The sequence below is a fragment of the Canis lupus genome, chromosome 17 (assembly GCF_003254725.2).
Source record: "Canis lupus dingo isolate Sandy chromosome 17, ASM325472v2, whole genome shotgun sequence".
NCBI classification, from domain to species: Eukaryota; Metazoa; Chordata; class Mammalia; order Carnivora; family Canidae; genus Canis; species Canis lupus.
The window spans coordinates 20,503,158-20,528,550 of record NC_064259.1 but is presented as its reverse complement, the minus strand read 5'-3'; the positions used below and the strand labels follow the sequence as shown (position 1 = coordinate 20,528,550).

The window sequence follows — 25,393 nt, the reverse complement described above, 5'->3', positions numbered from 1 at the left end:
TATATAGACTTCAGTATAGAACCTTTCTATATATTATCTTTTAACTAATGAGGTTCATTCAGAGAACAAGGAGAATACAGTTGGCTGTGTGCATGTGTTTTGAGAGGACATTAGAGATGGTTCCAAATGGTCCCAGCTCACTTAGGCACAGCGCACATCCCCAACCCCCAAGAGGGATCTGACATAAACAACAGCCCAGCTATTGAAAACATGAAGAAGCTGAACTTGGGTTAGTTCAGTTCTGTCATTCTGCATGCATTCATTCTCTAAACCTCGAGGAATTCTTTTGGAAACACTTCTTCATGTTTTTCTTCCTCCCCCTCCTCCAAATAGTTTAATGTAATTAAAAGGTATTGATCCATTTGTTTTCTTGTTTCAAATCAGAAATTTTACTTTTATTTTTAAATTTTTTTCACTGTCCTGGTTATATAAACAAAGTTCAATCAAAGAAAACATTCACTGTCTGCTTTCCTTTTCAGGCTTTTTTTTTTTTAATCCCCTGCTCCAGGTGTTAAACTCATTAGGTACACCACTGCACCTCACATATTCGTTTTCTCACCAGCACCACCAGCCATTCCATGTGGTCTTTATGTCATGGAGACAACCCTTTGTCAGCGATTCCTTTTCTGTTTCTAATTCCTTTTCTGAGCTCTCTTCTCATCTCTTTTTATCCTTTTTTCCAGAGTAAATTCAATCCATTCCCATGGTTTTAAATACAATCATAATGCTGTTGACCTCTCTAATCTAGAATTGTCTTCTGAGTTGAAGACCCATGTCCAAATGCCTAATGGACATCTTGGTTTTAAAGTCTTCCAAAATCCAATTTCACTGAATATGTCCAAAGCCAAACTCTTGATTTCCAAATCCTCCTGACTCACTTCCCCCATCACCATCTTTATCATTTCAATGCAAGGCACTACCATCTACTCAGCTGTTCAAGCCATTCTTGCTTTTTCCCTGTCTTTGACTAGCATATCTAAAATCAGTAAATCCAGTCAGTTTAAGCTGTAAAGCATTTCTTGACTACATCTGCTTTCTCTCCAAACCCACCAGACCAACTTCATCCCTCACAGAACCAATGCAACTGCTTCCTAACTGTCCTCTTCAATTATACTTCTGGCTTCTGCAAACCAATCCCTCAGACAGCAATCAGAGTGATCTTAACATACTTAGAAATTTGAGAAATTCCCACATTAAGTTGTTGGTGAGTGGGTAAGAGTTATCATGGGAGGGAAGGCCAAGTGGACATCTTTAAAACTGTACCTGAATACATAAAAACAATCACAAAGTGGGGGCTAGGGAGTGGGGATGGTGGAAATTAGTATCACCCTTAAGGATCTCAAGGATACAGGAGTGGTGGTCCCCCCCCCCCCATCATGTTTCCATTTAGTTCACGGGTCTGGTCCCTGCAAAAACTGGTTGCATCTGAGAATATGATTATCAATACTGCAAGCTCAACCAAGTAGTAGGCCTCATTGCTGTTGCCATGTAAATGTGGTATCTTTGCTGGAGCAGTGTAGAGTGGTCTTATGTACATACAAGGTGGCTGCTGATTGGGTCAAATGTATTATTTTCTACCTAAATCAGGAAAAAGAATCAGAAGTTCACATTTACATGGAACAGACAATAATATATACACATATAATTCTCACACTCACAGCGTCATGTTGATTCTCCTGATCTCTGTCAAAACATAGACTGAATAAATCAGGACCATTTGGATACCCCAGAGAACATCACGTTGATCCACTACATCAAGATTGACCTGAGAGCTAGATATGACCCATCTGTTTTTGTAGGGCTCATAAGAAAAGAATGATTTTTACACTTTTTAATGATTAAAAAAAAAAAGGAACAGATCAATAGGAAGAGCACAAAGGATTTTTAAGGCAATGAAACTATTCCATATGATACTATAATGGTGGACACATATCACTATATATTTGTCAAAATCCATAGAACACCAAGAGTGAATCATAATGTAAACTATGAACTTAGGGTGATGATGTGTCAATGGAGTTTCATCATTTGTTTTGTTTTGTTTTTTTTTTAAGATTTTATTATTTATTCATGGGAGACAGAGGGAGAGAGGCAGAGACACAGGCAGAGGGAGAAGCAGGCTCCATGCAGGGAGCCCGACGGGAGACTCAATCCCGGGTCTCCAGGATCATGCCCCGGGTCGAAGTCAGTGCCAAACTGCTGAGCCACCCAGGCTGCCCGAGTTTCATCATTTGTAACAAATGTACCATTCTGGAGGATGTTGATAGTGGGACAGGCTGTGTATGCATGGGGGCAGGTGGTATATGGGAAATCTCTGTACTTTCCACTCAATTTCGCTGTGAATCTAAAATTTCTCTTAAAAAATGAATTCAGAAAAGAAGATCAAAATCTGAAGAAAATTTTGTGACACATGAACATTATATGACATTCAAATTTCAACGTCTTTAAGTGAAGTTTTTTTTTTTTTTAATTTACTTATGATAGTCACACACAGAGAGAGAGAGGCTCAGAGACATAGGCAGAGGGAGAAGCAGGCTCCATGCACCGGGAGCCCGACGTGGGATTCGATCCCGGGTCTCCAAGATCACACCCTGGGCCAAAGGCAGGCGCTAAACCACTGTGCCACCCAGGGATCCCTTAAAGTGAAGTTTTATTGGAACACAGCCATACCACTCTGTGATCTAATGGCCAGCAAACAAGAAGTCACCATCTTGGTAGGATAGGTGACCCTGGCTAGCAGGACAGGGTACAAGTGCTCTTACACAGTGAGGGTGTTCAGGAATTCAGAAGATCATGCAGGTGCCTCTTAGAATCCTCTTGTGACAGCCCACTGTGCCTATGAGTAGACAGGTGCAACAACCCTGTCCTGAGAAGGGTATGATTATCAGGCACAGACCCTTCAGGAATGAGGGTTTGTGTCATACAACCAGATAAGCTACTGAGACCAGCAGAAGTGACAGCTGAGGTCCACTCCAGAAATGCTTGTGGAAGGCAGGCAGGTGGGGATGGGAAGGAGGAAAGAAAGACCTCTGAGAGGAGGTCACGGATGGCCTGTGTCTGCAGTCCATTGCTCGCAGTGCATGGCACAGCAGGCTTTCAATAAATTTTTAAAAACTTCCTGCTGCAGAGACTATTATTTCCGTCTTTGACTCCACAAGTGTATTGAATGTGTTCATATCCCATACTTTGGTTGAACCTTCCGGAAGAAGTTTTTCCTAGCTCACCGCCTATCTTTGCGCTCACACGTGGGCCCCGCCCGCCCCGGGAAGGCGCCCGCCTGGTCCCCGCCTCCGCTGCCGACCGCCCGGACCCCCGCTCACCGCCTCCGGGCTTCCAGTCGCGCCGCGATGCGGAGGCGCCGGGCCTGGATCCGCTCCTGAGGGTTGTCAGAGTATATGGACGGCCCGAGAATCGGGGTGGACAAGTCTTCCTCCTCCTTCTCCTCCAGAACCCCCAGAGATCCCGGCGGATTCATGGCAGGTGCCTCCCGCCCCAGGCCCGCGGCGCCTGGACCACCGCCGGACCACGGCCCCGTTGCTAGCAACAAGTCGTCGCCAGGGAAAAGCAGGCACCTGACCCGCAGCTGGAGCGCGCGCGAACAGCTCCCAGGCCACGCCCACCTGAGGCTGCACGCCCCCCTGGGTTCTGTATTCTTCTCCCGGAGAGAGAACGGGACTTAGGCTCTACCTTAGTGGGGTGAAAATTACATCAGTTTCGTTCAGCACTGTACAAATAGCGCCGAGCATAATGCCTAATATGTAGTAAGTGCTCAACTAGTGTTTGCTGAAAGAAGTGTACACAGATGTATATGTATGCTCGCTGTAGTTATTTATAATGTTAAAACACTAGTGTGACCCTGAAATCCATCAATAGGGAACTGATAGGAACGCCTGGGTGGCTCCGTGGTTGAGCATGCCTTTGGCTCAGATCGTGATCCCGCGGTCCTGGGATCCAACCCCACATCAGGTTCCTCGCAGAGAGCCTGCTTCTCCCTCTGCCTGTGTTTCTGCCTCTCTTCTGTGTCTCTCATGAATAAATAAAATCTTTTTTAAAAAATGGGATTGATAAAGCTTTCACGGGATGGATAACAATGTAGCTACTAAGAATGGGTCTGACCTACAAAGACCTAAAGATGTATGAAATGAGGAAGAAAGGATGTAACACAAATGTGTAGAATGTGATCCAAGTTCTATTTGAAATATATCTAGTACATATGGTCAAAAAATGAGCACAAAGTAAGGCCAAAGAAGTTACTGCCTGTGTTCTCTTCTAGGAGCTTTATGGTTTCAGATCTCATATTTAGAGAGATGTTCCCCAACATCGTTTGAAAAGACTTTTTTCTCATTGATATTCTTTCCCGCTTTGTTGAAGATTGACCATATAGTTGTGTGAGTTCATTTCTGGATTTTCTATCCTGTTCCACTGACCTATGTGTCTGTTTTTGTGCCAGTACCATACTGTTTTGATCAGCTTTTAATTATAACTTGTAAGTCTGGAATTGTGATGCCTCCAGTTTTGCTTTTCCTTTGCAAGGTGGCTTTGGCTATTTGGGGTCTTTTGTAGTTCCATACAAATTTTAGGATTGTTCTAGTTCTGGAAAAATGCTGTTGGTATTTTGAAAGGGATAGCAATAAATGTGTAGATTGCTGTGGGTAATACAGACATTTAATTATTTGTTCTTTCAACCCATGAGCATGTAATGTCTTTCCATTTCTTTGTTTCATCTTCTATTTCTTTCATCAGTGTTTTAAAGTTTTCAGAGTACAGATCTTTTACATCTTCGGTTAGGCTTATTCCTAGGTGTCTTATTGGTTTTGGTACAACTATAAATGAGATTGAATCCTTTCTGCTGCTTCATCATTGGTGTATAGAAATACAACAGATTTCTGGGGTGCCTGGGTGGTTCAGTCAGTTAAACATTCAATCTTGATTTTGGTTCAGGTCATGATCTCAGGTTGTGAGATCAAGCCCCATGTCAGGATCTACACTGGGCATGGAGCCTGCTTAAGATTCATTCTCTCCCATTCCCTCTGCCTCTACTCCCACTCTCAAAAAAAAAAAAAAAAAAAAAGAGAGAGAGAAAAGAGAAAAGAAATATAACAGATTTATGTACATTGATTTTGTAGCCTGTGTGTTGTATGCAAGTATTGAATCATTATATTGTACACCTGAAACTAATAATACACATGTTAACTGATTGGCATTTATTTTTTTCCTTTTTTTAATAATAAATTTATTTTTTATTGGTATTCAATTTGCCAACATACACTGATTGGCATTTTTTTTAAATTTTTATTTATTTATGATAGTCACAGAGAGAGAGAGAGGCAGAGACACAGGCAGAGGGAGAAGCAGGCTCCATGCACCGGGAGCCTGATGTGGGATTCGATCCCGGGTCTCCAGGATCACGCCCTGGGCCAAAGGCAGGCGCCAAACCGCTGCGCCACCCAGGGATCCCCCACTGATTGGCATTTAAATAAAAAAACAAAAAACAAAAGGGATACATACATCCTGATGTTTTAGCAGCATTATCTACAATAGCCAGATTATGGAAACAGCCCAAGTGTCTGTCCCATCTACTGATGAATGGATAAAGATGTGATTTATACACACACACATACACAATGAAATATTGCCATTTGCAATGACATGGATGGACCTCGAGCGTACTATGTCAGAAAGACAAATACCATATGACTTCACTCATATGTGGAATTTAAAAAACACAAACAAGTAAAGGTGGGAAAGAGAGAGAGGCAAACCAAGAAACAAACTCTTAACTATAGAGAACAAACTGACGGTTACCAGAGGGGAGAGGGGAGGGTGAAATAGGTGATGGGGATTAAGGAAGGCACCGTGATGAGCACCGTGTTGTATGAAGTATTGAATCATATTGTACACTGCGTGTCAACTAACTGGAATTCAAACTGAAAACCTGGGTGAAAGAATTAAAATGTAGAAATTATTTACCCAAATTTACACTGCTTTAGTAAAGTTTTGATTTGAAAAAAAAAAAGAACACAAAGTAGTTGATATCTCTGGGCGTGGATCTATGGGTCACTTTTATTTTCTATTCTAAAAACACTTTACAAATAACACAAATCACTTTTGATGTAATAAAAAAAAGTTTATTATTTTTTTAAAGAGTGGTGACAGGTACCTGAGAAGATGGCAGCAGGCAAATGTCACAGGTGAGAGAGATTTGGAGGAGGGTTGTAGGCGTAGGTCCACTTTGATGATTCACAAGCATCCAGAGTCTGGTCCTCACTGGTAGGCAATACTCCAAAAGCAGAGCTGCTTTTGAGAATGGACTTACACTAATAAGCTCATGAGAGAAAAAGAGGATACCTACTTTGAGCAGGAAACTATAATTGACACACAAGCACATGTATTTATGACCTGTGACCAGCACCTGGTGGCTGATCTACAAAGGGAATCAAACTATAATCGGCAAGTTTCTTGCTGTTGTACGATTGATGGTAATGATCTTAGGGGCCCACAGTGGATATAACTTGCCCCAAAAAGGGTAGGTGGAGTCCTTTCACCCCATCCCTGGGTAAGTTTGGGATGGTAAATGCAAACCCCTCTGAATATATGGGCTTCCTTTGCTATACTACAGGCTTGCCATCTACCTTCTAAGTATATAGTCTTTTTCCAGAAAAATGATACATTGACTTGATTTTAGTATACTAAGTCAAGTCACATACTTAATTCCACATCCATAAGATTACACCATATCATCAAATTGGGGCTTGGGAATTCATCAAACATTTACATAATTTCCTGGCGTATTCCTGTCTTCCAATTTGTGTGAATTTTATCAATAGAGTCTCAGAAAGCAATCTTGTTTTATTCAAGGTATTTTTAGAACTGCCCCACCTATCATCTTCATGTATTGATTACCAAAGGTACAAAGGATGGAACAGGGAAGAAAGAAGTCATGAGTAGGTCATAGGCTTAGGGAAAAGTTCAAAGGTAAAAAAGCAGAATTAGTTATTAGTAGAAACCAAGCACTTAATTAGACCACTCACTGTGCTAAATACCTCCACGCATCATTCATAGTACATGTGCATGACTGCAGTAATATTACTAACCCCATCTTACAGGTGAAAAAACTGAGGCTCAGGAAAAGAAAAAAAAAGTAACTTGCCCTGGGTTGAAGCTGGCCAGGCTGAACATGACTGCGAACAGTCATGGCATTAAAAGCTTGAGAAACTTTCAGAATGAAAGCAAAAAGAAAAATGGAAAGAGCTGATAGTAAGTTTTCTTTCAGGAAATTTGTGAACAGGTTAAAACGATGAAAGTAGGAAGAAGAGTGAGACACTTTGGAAGCAGACTAAGTTTGGGCAGACCCAAGCTGCTTACCTAGTTTGTGCCCTGCTATGCTGTCAGGTGCTCGCTGGCTGTTGGAGGTTTGTAGATAGAAGGGCAGGGATAACTGCTGGGGCAGCCAAGAGGCTGGAAGGGGGAGGGGCAGGGGATTATGAACACACTGCTAGAGAACGAGCCTGGGTTAAAATAGAGAACAGGGATCCCTGGGTGGTGCAGCGGTTTGGCGCCTGCCTTTGGCCCAGGGCGCGATCCCGGAGACCCGGGATCAAATCCCACATTGGGCTCCCGGTGCATGGAGCCTGCTTCTCCCTCTGCCTGTGTCTCTGCCTCTCTCTCTCTCTGTGTGTGTGTGTGACTATCATAAATAATTAAAGAAAAAAAAATTAAAAAAAATAGAGAACATCGTCCCCTCACCGTCTTCAAACCTATTACAGAAAAAAAAATTTAAATGCCTGCTTTCAGATATGATAGATCAATTCTGATGTAAAAGACAGGAAATATTCTCAGAAGCAATGTTAGCAAATATGAGGTTTTTCAATAAAGCTTATGATTTATATGCTAAAGATTAAGTGTACTAATAAGTGTGGGTCATTAGGTTCTTATGGAATTAGCCTGGAAAATTAACACTTTTCTCTACAAAAATGTTTTTAGGTATGAGACAACCATCTTACAAACTGTGTGACCCAGTTATTATTATATACTGCCCAGTACCCAAAGTCAAGAGCAAGACACCATGAACAACTAACTGTTAACTGCCACCTGCCTAGTCCTTTCTTTCTGAAACAAGTCACAGGATTACAGAAAACCCAAAAGCAAGCCAGCTGGTCATTGTTTTTTTTAAGATTTTATTTACTTAATTGAGAGAGAGCATGCACATGTGGGCAGAAGGGCAGAGGGAAAGTGAAAAGCAGACTCCCCACTGAGAAGGTTGCCTCCACCCACACAGGGATCAGGATCTGAGCTGAAGGCAGACACTCAACTGAGCCACCCTGGTGCCCCTGGGCTGACTATTGTTTAAACAAACAAAACAAAAAATCATTTAATGTTTTGCTCTAAAATAATCCAGGACTCTGAGACAAGTGGCTGGATGTTCTTTTTCTGCCCATAGCTCCCTCCCCTCTTAAACCTACCAAGGAAAAAACAAAGACAACAATCTGAAAACAGTTAAAAGGATTTAAAAATTATTTACTCTTTACTTTTATTACAATAAATATTTATCAATAATAGAATTAAACAATTTTAAATTAAAACCTACTGCATTACTTTTGAGGTTCACAGCAGCAGAAATAAACATAAATCCAGTTGAAAGGGCAAGGCTTCCAGAATCCAGTGGCAAGAAACAGTCAGATCTTGATTATCTGGGCTAGCAATAGGGCACAGTAATACCAATGATGCAAAAGTAACATTGAAATGCATAGTTGTAATCTGTGCATCAAATCATCTAAGGCTTCACAACACTGCAGCTAAGGAATTTAAGCGAGTAATGAAGCCCCGTTTCTGCAAGGGCTAGATTTCTTCCCCCATCAAGCCCCTGAGCACAACTGTTCCCAGAGCTGCCTTCGGGCCAGGAATGGGCCCCATCATCATTCAGAGCCAGAAGCCTCAAACCTGGTGGAAGCAGCTATCCTTCTCACTCACAATTCCTGGTGAAAGGGAAACAGAAAGTGACATATTTCAAGGGCCTTCCTTGGGGATTGAGATGAACTGCAAATAGGAAAGAGTATGGGGCTCCAGCTAAGGTAGAGGCTTCACAGAGTTATGGGCTACATGCTAGGTCAACAAGAAGAGAACAATCTAATGATGGCTTACCATTCTGCAGATAATCAAGAGTAGACTGCATGTATATATGAATGTACCATACGTATAATGCAGAAAATATGTGTACATATTAAATATGTATATACACGCACGGCACACATAACCAGATAAAAATAAATGCTATATTATTTACTATGAACACAACAAGTTCTAGACAGACCAATTATGAATATGCTCAATTAAACTACTTGAAAGAGAAAAGAAACAATTTTGTGCTCCCCTTTATCTTCTACTTTAATATATTCTAGTTGTTGCAAACACATTCCAGTTGCTTAAGTGGTATTGTTTCTAGGTACCTGAGAAGGGAGTCATCCTTTTGTTTCAGAATACTACAGAAAGCAAACTACAACAGGTCCAAGCCACACAACTTAGTAATTGATTTTGCTGTGATTCCTGTCAGTTTCTCTTGGAATAAAGCCTTACTCAGAAAAGTCTCAACTTTTTTTCCTATAGGCAGCTACAAATTTAACCTACCACGTTGGATGGGAGGAGCAGGGAAGAAGGTCGGCAGTAGGGAGTCTGCACCTGGGCAATCATTCACTGTGTCCCCACTACCCAGAGGTAATGCTACTTTTAAAAGAACAATTGAAATTTGGAGTTTAATACTGAAGTCTGCTTTCTTGGCACATTCTGGAACAAGCAAGTCATTCATTACACATAGCTGGGACTTTGTCTCTTAAAAGCCAATGGGTAAGTTATCTAAACAAAATAACCTACAATGTTAATATTGTGGGCAGATTTATTAGCAGTTGTTAAAGTCTGATGCTGTATGATACTAGTAATTCAAACAGATTTAAAGCGCAACACGCAGAGATCTTGCAAAATGAAAACTCCCATTAACAGGTTAGTAGCATCAAATACTAACTAAGCATGTTCCAAGTAAGGTCAAGAAATTACTCTTTAGAGATAAAAGTGCTTATCAAGAATATCAGAATACAGAACTCATGGCAAATTGTGTATGTTTTAATAAAAAAAAATGAATTCTAATCTGATTACCTATAGAAACTGCTCAAGAGAAGACTTTAGCCAAAGAGTCATAAGGCATCACCAGCATTTAGCCATTCCTGGTATTGTTTTGTTTTGTTTTAAGTAATCTTTATACCCAACATGGGGCTCAAACTCACAATCATGAGAACAAGGGTCACACACTCTACCAACTGAGCTAGCCAGGCTCTGCTAGTCCCAATATCTTTAATACTGTCTCTAAGTCCCATGTAGTGTTAGGTACTATATGGCCATGATCCAATTCACAAGCTTTAAAAACAGCACCACTCTGATTTAACCTACTTTTCTAAAAATGATTCTGCGAAGAGTAAAACAATGTGAACGGTCTGTAGAAGACCAAACAATCCTGTTATGCCCAAATGGGCTTTCCTACAGAAGTTAAGTCCTTGTTAAAATATTCGAAAATCAGTCCAAGTGCCACCTTTCCACTTCTGGGAACCTGGCCTTTCTGACCAAATGCAATGCAGCCCCCTCACTCAGGCCACCTGTGAGAGGGGTTATAAACGGCAGAACATCTTTTGCTTCCCTAAATATTAGCTCATTTAAGATCTAAGAGCAGGACCCTGCTTCAAAACAACTCCCCCCCCCCCAAATCAGCTAGATTACTACCTCTTGCACATTTGTTTATTAAACAGCAAAGCATACTACTGGCATGTGGGTTAAAAAGTTAGGTTATGTTTATTTTGCACTGTGAGAAACACTGCAGTGAATTATCCAATAAATCCCAGTCCTGTGGCTCCACACAAAGAAGAAGGTAACATGTCACCACTTTCTCTGGAAAGGCTATACAACCATGATTTACCATATACCCTGATTACTGCCTGCCAATATTATCAGTCATCTGTACCATTGTCAAAGATGAAAAGTAAAATATACAAATCACGCGGCTTACATAATTAATAAAGGAAAAAATCAGAAATTTACTTAAGCTTCCTAAAATGTACAGAGCATCATCACACTTTCAAGTTTCACAGTGATTAGTTTAACACTGTTTTACTGTTAAAACTGTCACTTAAAATGTACATGTCAAAGTGCTTCAAATGCAGCATACTAATTAAAACTCCTTCTGGAAGGTTCTATACTGGCAGCTAACTTAGGAAGGTTATTCACCCACAGGGTGCTCAAGAAAGGGCATGCTGCCTTACAAAGACACCTCATAGGACAAAGAAAATTCTAATCCAACTTCAGATAATCTCCTATAGAGCATTCAATTGAGTCCAGAACTGAGGTCTAGATAAAGGCCACTCTGAACACAGGAATCAACACAACCAAAAACTTCTGTAATTGTTTTTGGCTTTTTTGGGGACCCGAAGTCAAAGGTTCTAGCCCATCGGGTTTACTCTGTTCCCTCCGGCATGTTCCCAGTCCTAAGGCAATCAAGGAGATCGGAATGTGGCAGATCTAGGTGCTGCAAATCAAGTGGGAGTCTCTTGTAGGTGGTAGCAAATCAAAAGGGAGGACAGGTGAAGGATAAAAAGGAAGAGTTACACATAGGCTTCTAGTTAAAATATAAAGTGGAAAAGGGGCCTTTGATTCAAATACCTTCAGTTTCTCTCTTTATTTTCCACACGTCACAGAATCAAAGTCTACTTTGGAAGCAAGGTACATTCCAAATATTTTTCGACTACAAAATAAATTCTTTAAAAATTGAACACTTAGGAAACTTTCAAATTTACATTTGAAATTTTGAAGTTAGTGGAAGAATGATCATTTAAATTGTGACAATTTAAAATGTTGCACTGTATGTACTAGGATCATTGGGCACGACAGGCATTGTGCATTAGGTGATCCCTTCTCCATCAGGGGGATCCTACACCTGCTTTTTCTTTTGCATATTCCCCCAAAGCCCAGACTCCTGGTCATGATTAATACTCTCTTGGTACCTATTTAGAATTTGGGCAACTCTAGACATATACTCCTCTTCCCCATACCTCTGTATTAAAATAAATGACACATTGGTCATAGTACTAGAACATTCTAGACCATAATCATCATGGAGCTTTTTTAAAATTAGAATTCATTAAAAGTATTTAAGCATGATATTATTAAAATGCCAAGGACTAGCTTTTTATTTGGAAGTTAATCGCTCTATTATCCTTGAGACTAAAACTCATGAACTACATCTATTATGTATAAATGGAGGAATGGCAGTGTAAACTGTGATAATTTTAAAATGTGCAATGCACTAAAGATCATGAATGTTAATAAGGGATCAGAAAGGCAGCAATAACATACTCTATCCAGGTATTTTAAGGACTTTTCTATCCCATGCCCCCCTCAAATATAGGGGAATTATGTTTTGACAAGCATGAAAGAACATTTTTCATATACCATAACCTGACAAGAAACTTCTCACAGGTCTAGGTAACTTTGGTCAGCAGAAACACAAAGCAAACCTCTGGCCTGGCTAAGGCACTCTATTCTGAAATGTACTGAAAACATGCACGACCAACCATGCCACTGCTCCCCTTAAAGGCAGCTCAGTGTTGGGAGAAAGGCATGGGGAGGTAAACTCACCCCAAAATATCATGCATAAGCCTGAAATATCTTTGATGCTTTGGAAATGTTATGATAATTGGCTTGACACAAATTCACACAGAGCTATTTGCAATTAAGTCCTGCTTCAGCTGCAATATCACTACACAACAAATGGGGGCTTTTAAGATGCCCTTCAAGATGGCAGACTAACCTAAGAAAAAGTCAGCAGTCCACTGAAGATTTACAAGTCCACAGTATTCTGAAACAGTTATTCACTCAGTTTCACTCTCACCTTGTTGACAGCCACCTTTCATCTAACGGTGTCAATTAAACTATGGCATAATTTTTACTATAGAGAAATAGGTCATGAAGTACAGGCACAAAATAATTTCAAATAAACTTGATGCAACAGAAAAAGAACAGAAAGACACTTTGAGGTAAAATCGCCCCAGAAGTACAGAACATGACCCTATGTTGGAAGGTTTTGTTTTGTTTTGTTAACTATACTGTACAAGGTGAAGAAAGCCTGCGGTCTAAATCAGTCATTTTATAAATATTTTGCAGTTCTTTTCTTATATAACACAGATTAATCTCATTCTTGTGTACAAGGCCAACAAAAAGGTAAAATGATTAGCTGAGAAACCTTAGAACAAAGCTTTGTTCCTAGCCCAAATTACCACTTGATCCAGCTCAATTTTACAGATGACAAAGAACAAGGTCTACAAAAAACAGAGTTACTGATACTAAATTTGCTCATTCTCTGACCTCCATGATGGGAATTTATTAACAAACATGGAATCACTACCCACATTTTCCAGCATGGATTTCTCACCATTTTCAGTCTCAGAAAAAAATCACCAAATATACCTCAATCTTTACGGACTGTTTTTAAAAATGAATACAGAACCATGAGTTAGCTCCTTGACTCAATTCTAGTAACCTGGATGACAATGATTAGGATTTACAAATTTAAAAACTGAAATATCAATTACATAGTTCTTTTTACAAAGCAGCAGACTGAAATTCAAAAAAGAATACATTGTAATTAAATTTAACGATGGTCACATTCATAGATAAATAATGGTTAAGAATTTAATTACATATCAACACAGTGGTGCCTATTTTATCCAAGTGCAATCCATCCAAAAAAAAAAGGGTTTAAGATACACTCTTCATTCGAGCACAAACTTCATTCAGTGGAAAATAAAAGAAAATCAGCAAGTAAATTTCACCACCACCAAACTGAATGGAGACAAAGTCAAAAAGAAATAAAATATCCACATTCATGAAAAGGTGTGATCTATAAAACCACCACACTGAAGTCAAAGGGATTTTTATGTTTGTCAGCAAACCTAAAAAGTTATCCCAAGTCATATTAAAGAGAGCAGGTACTCAGTAAGGCATATATATCAGAAATTTTTTTTAAGTGGGGAAGTGGGCAACTTAGGGAAGAAAGAATTTCTACCTCTTTATCCTATATGAAATAAAAAACACAGCACTCTCTCTTCCACAAAAAAGAGACGGACGGATGGATGGATGGAAGGAAGGAAAAAAGGGAGAAAGGATTAAAAAAAAAAAAAAGGACAAACTGAATCCGAAAATTAATTTCGTAGTGAGGTTCATAGCAGTAATTCATAGTGAGGCTCATGAGACTTCTAACTCCAAAGTAAATTTCTCTCCTAAGGAAGTTCACCTGTGTTCCCTACAAATAATTATCCTAAGACTGGGACTGTCACATGCATTCATATAATCAGAGTTTGCAGGCACCAAATCTCAGCAACTTGCAACTGAGGGGGAATACGCCATGTTTAAATGATGAACCATGTCAATGGGTGAGCTACAATTATGACCCACTCTCTACTAAGTCTCAATCGGATATTTTTCTTTAAAAGAAAATTAAGCCATTTATCAAGATCCCTCCCAAACAAAGAGAGCCAGAACACAAGAGAATCTAAATATATATACTAGCTCTCTTAGCACATGAGGACAAAAGGCATTTCCATGGGAAAGAGAAACCACTATTTGGCAACTGTACATTATAGTTCTGCAATCATTTGGCATCTCTTGCTAAAGGTGACTTGCTCTTATCTTTTCCCTATATTAGATTTGGGCTATTGATAACTTCCACTGCTAAAGACCTACTACTAAAGTAGTATCAAATATGAAAACATTTTGTGGTTTTCTTAATGTTACCAGTTTTCCTAAACCAATGTGGGGACTTTAAAAATAAAAACAAAGTATCTTTAACTCTGTATGAACCAAAACATTATAGACTCATGAAGCTAAAATCACTAGAAACATTTTGCTGGTCTAAAGTACATTATGCTAAACCAAAATGCAACATGGTTTTATAAAAATAAAATAAGTTGGGAGTTAGTAGGTCCAAAATTCCATAAATTCAGGTCATTTGTCTCACTCCTGCTGTCCAAGTACTATACACACTTCAGTTCCCAGGTCTGTTAAGCACATCAGTTTAGTTCAATGGTGATGGATGAAATATTTACAAGCATCTTATTTACAGTACTTTTTTTCTGTAGATTACAGGCCAATATTCTTTTCTTCCATTCCTAGTCAATCCGAGTTTGGTTTCCTCAATGAGAAGGGGTAAATCTGAAAATGGTTGCTCAGCTGCTTTACCTATAGAAAACCAGAACATGAGGCAGTGACAAACACATTCCTAATTATTTTTTAAAAGGACACAGAATTCACCCTCTGGAGACAACAATTTACTGACGGAACAAAACTCAGCAGAAATAATGAAGAAGTTTTTCTAGACTAAGATAGCTATAGAGCTAGATAGAAGGCTATAGAATTCTACAGAATACCAGAACTACCCTAGGAGGCTTAGGACTTAAATCTGAGTTTGCCTAACTCCAAAATCTAGTCTTTCCAGAGCCCTCTGGATCACACAGATTCACACCCAAATCCGCTGAAAAATTATAGGGTTAGTTGACTTAAAATATCTAATAGGTTAAATATTTACATATATAGACTCAATATTTAGCTGCTTATAGCATTTCTAGGTAATCATTCCTAATCTTAATGAAACAGTATAAAAATAGATCTGTACATTTTGAGAGACGTAGGCCATATTCGTTAAGGTATCCTTAGGGGGTAGGCAAGACCCTGATCATGTGTCAGTTATCAAACATCATTTATTTGATACTTCCTAGCTCTATTGCCACTATTTATATTGCAATAGTTCAAGTGAATGCTTTGTGTGGCTTAGCAAGTTTTACCTTCTGGCCAGAAGTCGCAGAAGTGGCAAGAGAGCACAAAGACAGACAAAAAAGATGTTCCTGGAATTTTTTTCCCCAATAACTTTTATGTATTTTCCAGGTTTTTAACAGTGAAAATGTACTCCTCTTATAATTAAAAAGAAAAAAAAATGTTTTGGTTTGGTTTAAGTAGTTTCCTAAAGATATGCTTCTGAATAATAAATTAACACAATTATAAAAGACATTTACAACTCTGTCCTACTTCATACATAAGATTGATGAAATAGGGATCCCTGGGTGGCGCAGCGGTTTGGCGCCTGCCTTTGGCCCAGGGCGCGATCCTGGAGACCCAGGATCGAATCCCACATCAGGCTCCCGGTGCATGGAGCCTGCTTCTCCCTCTGCCTGTGTCTCTGTGCCTCTCTCTCTCTCTGTGACTATCATAAATAAATAAAAATTAAAAAAAAAAAAAGATTGACGAAATAAAAGATAAAAGCCTAAGAGTGTTGATATAAAATAAAGCATTTATGTTAAGGATGAACAAATAAAAACATAAAGAAAGGATTATGTCTTCCAGTCATAATCCACAGTTATCATGGATTTGTTTTTTCACCTATTGTATTCCAACAAATGTAGGTTACTTTGGGGAAAACCCTAAGGGAAGAAACCTAAGTTTAGCAACATATACATAGTATAAAGTAGTTATCAAGCATGACAGGTGCCCTCATTTAAAAAATATGTACGACAATATAGAAGACATTTTTTCCTCAAACTGAGTCCCAGAAGGGTTCCTTTCAAAACAAGCATCCCAAATAGAAGCATTTTAAGAACCACAAAAACATGAATACCCTTTTATATAACCCCACTGCTTCAAAACTACCCTCAGAAAATAAAGAAAAATATATTATTCCATATTGTTCACTCTAACTTGAACTTATAATGGTGCAAATTTGGAAACAACCTAAATGATTAAAATAACTGGGTTATAATTAAGTACACTGGGTAATTAAGTAATCTCCTTGATGGAATACTGTACAACAATTAAAAATCATTTTTATAAAACCATGCTAAAATATATAAAATAATTAGAAAAGAATGTTAAACTGTGAGGAAAAGAAAATAGGCTGCATGGTTCTGATTTTCATTTTATTATATCTAAATTAGTCCATTTGCCCTAAAACTAGTCTCTTGCTTTAGAAGAGAATATTAACGTTTTGCAAAATACTTCTTAAATCCATTGTCTTCTGTTATCTCTCTCTATAAAAGTGCCGCTAAAGCTAAAGAAGCAAATATGAAAATAGATCACCAACAAATGGGATTATTTGGTCCTCACATAATTGAAGGCATACAAGAGTTTACAATTCCATACACCAAGAAAACTGTTTACATTTCTACTTACTTAAAAACTAATTCCTCATAATTATCCAGGTTTTAAATTATTTGTAGATACTATAACATATTCATCAGAGAAACAATATCTGAAATTATGTACCTAGATATTACCTAAGCTTTATAGAGAATATCCCAATTTTTCCAGGTACTTTTTTTTTAAAGATTTATTTACTAGAGACAGAGAGAGAGAGAGAGAGAGAGAGACAGCACATAAGCAAGAGAGCATTAGCAGGGTGGAAGGCAGAGGGAGAGGGAGAAAGACTCCCTGTTGAGCAAGGAGGCATATGAGGGGCTTGAGCCCAGGACCCTGCGATCATGGCCTGAGCTGAAGGCAGACGCTTAACCCACTGAGCCAACCAGGTGCCCCTCTTCTGGCTACTTTAATAAGCAGCTTTCTTTTGAAATTTTCCCTCACCTCCTTTCCTACTACTTCTAAGAACTAAATGGAACCAATTTTGCTCTAGATTACTCACCACTTGTACTCCATAATGGATGTGGGCCAGAGTGAAAACAGCTGTTAAAGTATACAGGAGAATGCTCTCAACATAAGAGGATACTCCAAAGTTTACCACCAGGACAACCAAGAAAAGAGGGACCAGTAACCAATTCAAACTTGGGCACCGGGTACTGCTCATTTGACAAACAATCAGCTGACACTTGAAATTAGGAAAAAAAAAAAATTAATTAGCAAAGCACTTCCAAAATTAGTCACTCCAACATTTAAAAAGCATTCAAATACTTTAGCTAACACAGTTACATATTATTAAATTCAGTAGTTCTAAACTGCTCAGGAGCTGAACTGAACCTTTGCCTCCACCTCCAAAACCATGGACCCTCAGAGTGTGTGTCAGAAGAGGCTGGAAGATAATTTAGTAAGGATGCTATACAAGGCATTTTTCCACTAGGTAACAGTTGAGATAAAAGAAACTTCTTCCAATTTTAAAATGCTATGATATCTGAAAAAAACTTTCAAAACAGCCTTTTTAATAGTTCCATACCACTAAATTTCTTCATGGTGATAAGGAAATGCTATGACCAATTCAGTCATATTGTCATATTAACACCTCAAGACCTCTCTGGTTCCCTTTACCTTCAATACCTTACTCAAATCGAGTTTTACTCCTTTAGAGATATTTTTTATACACTGTATTAATACTTTTAGATCTTTAAATCCTGTGAAATCAAGAGGAGTGATGCTATTGAACACATTACAGACATGGAAACAAGCTCAGTGATTAAGTTATAAAGTAAAAACTTACTAAGTTTTTAGAGTGAAAGCACAGTCTCCCTGGTTGTCAGAATCTTTCTCAACTCCTGACCTCTCCTACCTGTCTGCTGCTGTCTTGCTGGGTCATTGTACAGAAAGCATTTTTTTTTTAATGTTCTATTTATTACAAAGCTTTTACTCTGTTAATTTTAAAATCAGCTAATTTAAAAGTGTGTGCATGTATGTTTTCTCTCAAAAACTCCTTTCAGCCTCCCTAAATTAATCATTAGATCTGCAGCCATGTGAAAAAGGGAAAAATAATATTCAGCATGCTATATCCTTTGGGGTTATTATTCTTTCAGGTTTCTGACGTAAAATATCTTTAAATTAAAATCTGTTTAATATGTAACATTTCTCAAATTATCAAATTTTGCCATATATTCCTTATATTATTACTTTTAAAAGAAAAAAATCTTACTGTTATGTTGGCAAAGGCTGTTCCAACCATAAAGTAGAATACTCTAGGATGCAACTCTAAAATATCTGAAGGCGACTGAAGGATCCATGCTGTAGACAAAATGAATAGCAAACATGGAGAAAAAAAGGGAACCATAGCTTCATAGATTGAATTGTGTTTCAAGGTGTTATTTTTATAGCTTCTGAAAAAAAGAAAATCAAGTAATACAAAGAACATTATTACATATAAACTCACACTGCATTTGTAAATTTTGTAGTTTTCAAAGTATTTTCACACTTATTCTCTTACTTTATACTCACAATCATCCCATAGCACAAACAGTATCAGCATTACTTAACCCCATTTTGCAAACAGGCTAAGTGATGATGTGAGAATTTAAATTTACATAACTTGCTACCAAGTGGCAGGGCCAGGACTAGAATGGAAATCTTCTGACCCCTAGTCCCCTGTAATGTAAAAATGAATAAAACTTGATCTTTGTTCTGTGAGATTTATATTTGAAATGGGTAATAAAATGCACACAAAACACCACTAGGAAGTTCTACTACAATACAAAGGGACAGAGAACCCAAGAATGGAAGACTCTGCACCGAGACTGCCCTGCCCATAGCATTCTAGGTGCCTCTGGCACACTCTCCCAATATGTCTGCCCATCTGAACAGAGCCCCAAATTCTAGTCTTGGTTCTGCCACTGATTACATGATCTTGCACAAGATATCGCCCTATCAAGACCTCATCCTTAGAAGACAAGGAGAAAATGTCTTAATCTTTAAGGCCTTCAGAGCTTTAAATGTTATGTTTTCTATGAATAACTGCCATAAATAGGGAAGATTCACAGAGCTTGGCTTGACAGATAGGATTCTGTAGGACAGATCTCAGAGCTGAAGGATGAAGTGGGAAGTATAAGTGTTTCAAGCAGAGGAAACAGTACCACAGGGAAGTGGGAGGAAAATTACCAAGGAGGGAAACACCAAAATACATTCAGGTCCTCTAAGTAAATTCAGTGTGGCAGCAAAGCTAGAGAAGTACAGATCAAGGAAATGAAACTCCACCCAGGAAACTCCTACCTAACCCCTGCCCCATTCCTCTGGCAGGAATTTTTATATAGTGCTACTTGGAAAGTCAGCACAGATCCAGGGTTTGGTCCGAAACTACACAAGTTCAGAAATTTTATTTTATGATCATGCTGACTAAACTTATACAGAATCAATTTATAAAAACTTATAATCGATTTCTAAAAAGAACATAAACTTATCAATATTCAACAGGAACACACTCCTTCCCCATTCACTCCACAAAAGAATGACAAACAGAAGACTGTCTGGTGAGCCAAAAACTATAACAAAAGAACCAGTAGTTTTGTGCTGTGGGTGAATTGACTCACAGCCGCTACTGTAGATACCTTAAATGATCCTAACCTCAATTCTAGGTTCAAAATACAGGTTTCATGACCTTTTCAAAATGTCCAAATGCCAAAAGTAAAACAGATCCTAAAATCCATCTAAGTAACAATTTTCACATTTCCCACCCAATTAAGAAATACTTACCTGAAAAAGTTTAATAAACTCATTGGAAGAGTCACACATAATGCACAACCTAAAAGGAAGAATATTTAAATTACTGTCAATTATTATTCGAGTGATTTTTAGAATTATCAAATACATACAAAATATTTAATACTTTTAGACAATAATTCGCAGGTTCAGGTTTACTTTTGTAATGAAATCAAATATACTTCTGAGCAATATTCACAACCAGAAGAGTGGTAGAACAGCTTGGTGATTCAGAGCGGAGGCTCAGCAGTTGAGACTGGGCTTGAATCTTGGTTGTACCTACAGTTATGTGATTTCAGGCAGATTAACTTTTCAGTGCCTCAATTTCTTCTTTTATAAAACAGAGACAATAGGATTGATCCCATAGGGTTTTGAGAATTAAATGAGTTACTACAAACAAAGACACCTGGAACAGTACCTAGGATGCAGTAAAAGGCACAAGTGTGAGTCACTGAAAGAGGTGATGATTAACGGCTTCTGTGGTTTCCCATTTCCACTTATTTTTATCTCCCTATTTTTAATTTTTCACCCATAAACATACACTAGTTCTTTCCCCTCAAACCTAAAAACAAGGACAGCCTTCCCAAGACACCCTCCTATTGCTTCTCCTGCCCTCGCTCTATGTATTATCTTACTCTGCTCTTCCCTATCACTCACCAGACCTTCCTGTGGCCTTCAGTTCCTTAATACTCAATCATTCTGCCTTCCCTCTGCAGAAACTATACTCTTGAATTTACCAAACTCTCCTAATGATCAAATTCAATATTCTTTCTTCACTCTTGACTTCTAAGTGAGATGATACTCCAATGACTCTCTACTAACTGCAATTCTTTCCTGCCTTTGGCTTTGTGATCCATTCCAGTGCTCTTGTTAGTTATCCAACCATTACATGTGCTGTCCTTTCCTGGCAACTCTGCCTCTTGCATATTCCTAACTGTGTATTCCACTGTGCTTCTATTCTCCCTCAGAGAATCCTGTCTTATAGCTTTAACTACAAGCTTCCTATAGGTGACTCCAAAATCTAGTAATGTACTCTTGGGCAAATCAGACAATCCCTCTGAGCTTCAAGATTCCACAGCCGTACAATGTGGATGGGTTAAATGACCTCCTAATGTCCCTTGCATTTTTAAAATTCTCGGATTCTACAAATTAAAGATGCAAATTCTCAATTTTTTTTTCCTCTATCAAACTCCAAATCAACACCTGTGGCAAGTTTCTGGCTACTTCATTTGGATATTTTGCCATCACTCAACAGATTAGCCCTAGCTTGTCCACTCTAGACCTTCGCACCGACTAGGCTTGGCTTGGGGCGGGAAGGTGATGAATGCAGCTATGACCTTAAGAATCAAAGACAGAAAAGCATTCCTTCAAAACAATTCCTAAGACATTTTGCTAAAAACAGATGAAAAGACTGGAATCCACCAAACAGAAATCTCATCTGAAAAGACGAATTACTCTATTTCCAAGCCCAACTGCGACAAAGTTCCCCAAGTAGAAGACCTCTAAGAGAAAGGAAGAAGACAAGCTCATGTCCTCAGAAATTTTTTGCAGCTGACTCCATGTCAAGCTGGGAAGCACTGGTAGGGAGCCGGGGCTGAATTAATTAACCCAGAATCACTACAGCTCTGAGGTGTTGGTAAAAGGCTGACAGAAACTTGAAAAGATTTGCTACCAAGAGTATTTTTAGTTTAAAATACCTTGAAATAACTTTATCTTAAATACAGCAAGCATGCAGGAAGCCTGGGCTATATATAGGTTGCCAAAGAGACACACTGCATCTTCTATTTCTTCTCTAAATAGCACTTAATGTACTTTCCATATTGCAGGTTGCCTTCCAGATCACCGCAGTGAAGTGAATGTCATAATAAAGCAAGTCACATCATTTTTTTTTTGGTTTCCCAGTGCATAAAAGTTATGTTTATACTATAATGTAGTCTACTAAGCATGCAATAGCATTATGTCTAAAAAATACTTTAACATATATTGTTTTATTCATTTGAGCGAGAGAGCATGCACGTGAGTGCCCACACAAGCAAGGCATGGAGGGAGGGAGAAGCAGATTCTCCACTGAGCAGGAAACCCAAAGCAGAGCTCGATCCCAGAACCCAAAGATCACAACCTGGGCCTAAGGTGGACACTTAACCATATAAGCCATCCAGGCACCCCTAAAAAATACTTTACTACTAAAAAATTCTAATCATCATCTGAGCTCTCAGCGAGTCATAATCTTTTTGCTGGTGGAAGGTCTTGCCTCGAGGTTGATGACTGCTGAAGGTGGGGGTGACTGTGGCAAGTTTTTAAAATAGAAAACAATGATGCTTTCCACATTGACTGACTCCTCCTTTCACCAACAATTTCTCTATAGTGTGCAGTGCTGGTTGATGGCATTTTATCCACAGTAGAATTTCTTTCAAAATAGGAGCCAATCCTCTCAAATGCTGCCGCTGCTTCACTCAACTCAATTTACGTAATATTCAAAATCCTGTGTTGTCATTCCAACCATCTTCACCAGTAGATTCTATCCCAAGAAAACCATTTTCTTTTTGATCCATAAGAAGTAACTCCTTGTCAAAAAAAAAGAAAAAAGAAAAAAGAAGTAACTCCTTGTCTCTTACAAAGTTATTATGAGATTGCAGCAATTCAGTCCCATCTTCAGATTCTTGCTGATAATTCTACTTCTCTTGCTATTTCTACCACAGCTAGTTATTTCCTCCACTGAAGGCTTAAATCTCTCAAAGTCATCCATAAAGGTTGGAATCCACTTCTTCCAAATTCCTGATAATGTTGATATTTTGACCTCTCCCCAGGAATCACGAATGTTCTTGTGGCACCTACGAATGGTGAATCCTTTTCAGAAGGTTTTCAATTTACTTTGCCTAGTTCCATCAGAGGAATCACTTTCTATGGCAGCTATAGCTTTAAAGAAAAAAAAAGGTATTTATTTCTTTAATAATAAGACTTGAAAGTCGAAATTATTCTTCAATCTCCGGCAAAATGAATGCTGTGTTAACAGGCATGAAAACAACATTAATCTCATTGTACGTTGTCATCAGAGCTCTTGGGTGACTAGGTGCTTGCCAATTAGCAGTAGTATTTGAAAGAAATCCTTTTTTTCTGAGATCTCAATAGTGTGCTTAAAATATTCAGTAAACCATGCTATAAACAGATATACTATTAACCAGGCTTTGTTTTTCCATGTAGAGAGGACAGGCAGAGTAGATTCAGCAAATTCTTAAGGGCCCAAGGATTTTCAGAATAGCCAATGAGCACTGGCTTCAACCTTCAAGTCCCCAGCTGCATTAGCTCCTAACATGAGAGCCTGTCCTTTGAAGCTTTGAAGCCAGGCATTGATTTCTCCTCTCTAGCTATGGAAGTCCTAGATATAATTTCCTTCCAATGTTATATCTATACAGAAAATCTGTTGTTTGGGCAGCTGCCTTCCTTAATTATCTCAGTGAGATCTTCTGGGTAACTTGTGGCAGCTTCTACAGCAGCATTTACTGCTTCACTGTGCACTTTCATAATACAGAAGTCTTCTTTCCTTAAACCTCATGAACCAACCTCTGCTAGCTTCAAACTTTCCTTCTGCAGCCTCTTTACCTCTCTCAGCCTTCACAGAATTGAAGAGTTAGGGCACTGTTCTGAATTAGGCTTTGGCTTAAGGGAATGTTGTGGCTGGTTTGATCTTCTATCCAGACCACTAAAACTTCTACATATCAGCAAAAAGGCTATTTCGCTTTCTTATCATTCATGTGTTCAGTGAGTAGCATTTTTCATTTCTTTCAAGAACTTTTCCTTTGCATTTACAAACATAGCTAATTGCTTGGTGTGAGGAGCCTGTGTTTTGGCCTATCTCGGCTTTTTTCCTCACAAAGCTTAATCATTTCTAAATCGTGATTTAAAGTGAGAGATGTGTGACTTTTCCTTTCACTTGAACCTTAGAGGCTACCGGAGGATCATTAACTGGCCTAATTTCAATATTGTGTCTCAGGAAACAGGGAGGCCCAAGGAGGGAGAGAAATGAGAGGGAGAACAGCAGGTAGGTAGAGCAGTCAGATACACACATCAATCAAGTTGCCTTACATGGGTGTGGTTTGTGATTCCAATAATAACATCAAAGATCACTGATCACAGAGCATTATAACAAAAGTTTGAAATATTGCAAGAATGACCAAACTATGACAGAGACATGAAGAGAGCAAGTGCTAACAGACTTGCCCGACAAAGGATTGCCACAGACCTTTGATTTGTAAAAAACACATTATCTGCAATACACAATAAGGTGAAGCGCCATAAAATGAGGTATACCTGTACTGGGAAATCTGCCTTATTTATTTGTAAAGAAACATGTGGGCTTCTGTTTTATTTCAGAGAGAAGAATTCAGATAAACTTACAGATCACAAAGTCATGTGCCTATAAAGTACCCACTTAACATTCAAAAATATATCTCACATACCAGAGGATTTCATCTTATCATTAAATTTAACATTTAAACATAAAATGCAGCAATACAGCCATAGGGTTAGCCGCTTAAATAAAAAGATTTGCTATGTGGTGGGAGTGAAAAACAGATACCCTCTTCAAGGTAGAGGATTCAGTTCATACAGAAACTCAAAAATGCACGCTGGGAAGATCATAGCAGGGTTCTAAAATATCCGTAGTCCAGGGCCCAGAAAAAGGCCCAAACAACTACCTAAAAGCCAGTGCCTATTGCACCACCTTTTTGGCTGCTTCTAAACTCAACTTAATGCCCATCCTATTATCAAGGTTCATTGGTAGTGAGAGAGGAGGTTTTTTAGATAAGGGAACACAACAGTAGCCAAGAGTTTGCTATTTTACTTCTACAGAGATACTATCGTTACTCCTAGCACCCCAAAGTAACAGCCCAGATAACTCCCTCTTTGCATCTTT

At 38.7% G+C, this 25,393-nt stretch overlaps 2 protein-coding genes across 5 annotated transcripts in view; both read right to left on the bottom strand.

Annotated features, from left to right (window-relative positions):
• Nucleotides 1-3,606, bottom strand: part of DRC1 (dynein regulatory complex subunit 1) — a 38,279-nt gene extending 34,673 nt beyond the window's left edge. The window contains exon 1 of one of the 2 annotated variants that reach the window (XM_035700769.2): nt 3,321-3,606. In XM_035700769.2, coding sequence (XP_035556662.1) covers nt 3,321-3,475 — 155 coding nt within the window. In that variant the 5' untranslated portion in view covers nt 3,476-3,606. The remainder of the gene's footprint in view (nt 1-3,320) is intronic. The other variant, XM_035700770.2, reaches the window with a different exon arrangement.
• A 4,890-nt stretch (nt 3,607-8,496) lies between these two features.
• The window catches only part of SELENOI (selenoprotein I), a 43,025-nt gene continuing 26,128 nt past the window's right edge, over nt 8,497-25,393 (bottom strand). For 2 of the 3 annotated variants that reach the window (XM_025454453.3, XM_025454454.2), the window contains exons 7-10: nt 20,476-20,524; nt 18,929-19,109; nt 17,717-17,899; nt 8,497-15,270 (exon numbers count right to left, since the gene is read on the bottom strand). In XM_025454453.3, coding sequence (XP_025310238.1) covers nt 15,172-15,270; nt 17,717-17,899; nt 18,929-19,109; nt 20,476-20,524 — 512 coding nt within the window. In that variant the 3' untranslated portion in view covers nt 8,497-15,171. Of the gene's footprint in view, nt 15,271-17,716; nt 17,900-18,928; nt 19,110-20,475; nt 20,525-25,393 lie in introns of those variants that run through there. The other variant, XM_049095437.1, reaches the window with a different exon arrangement.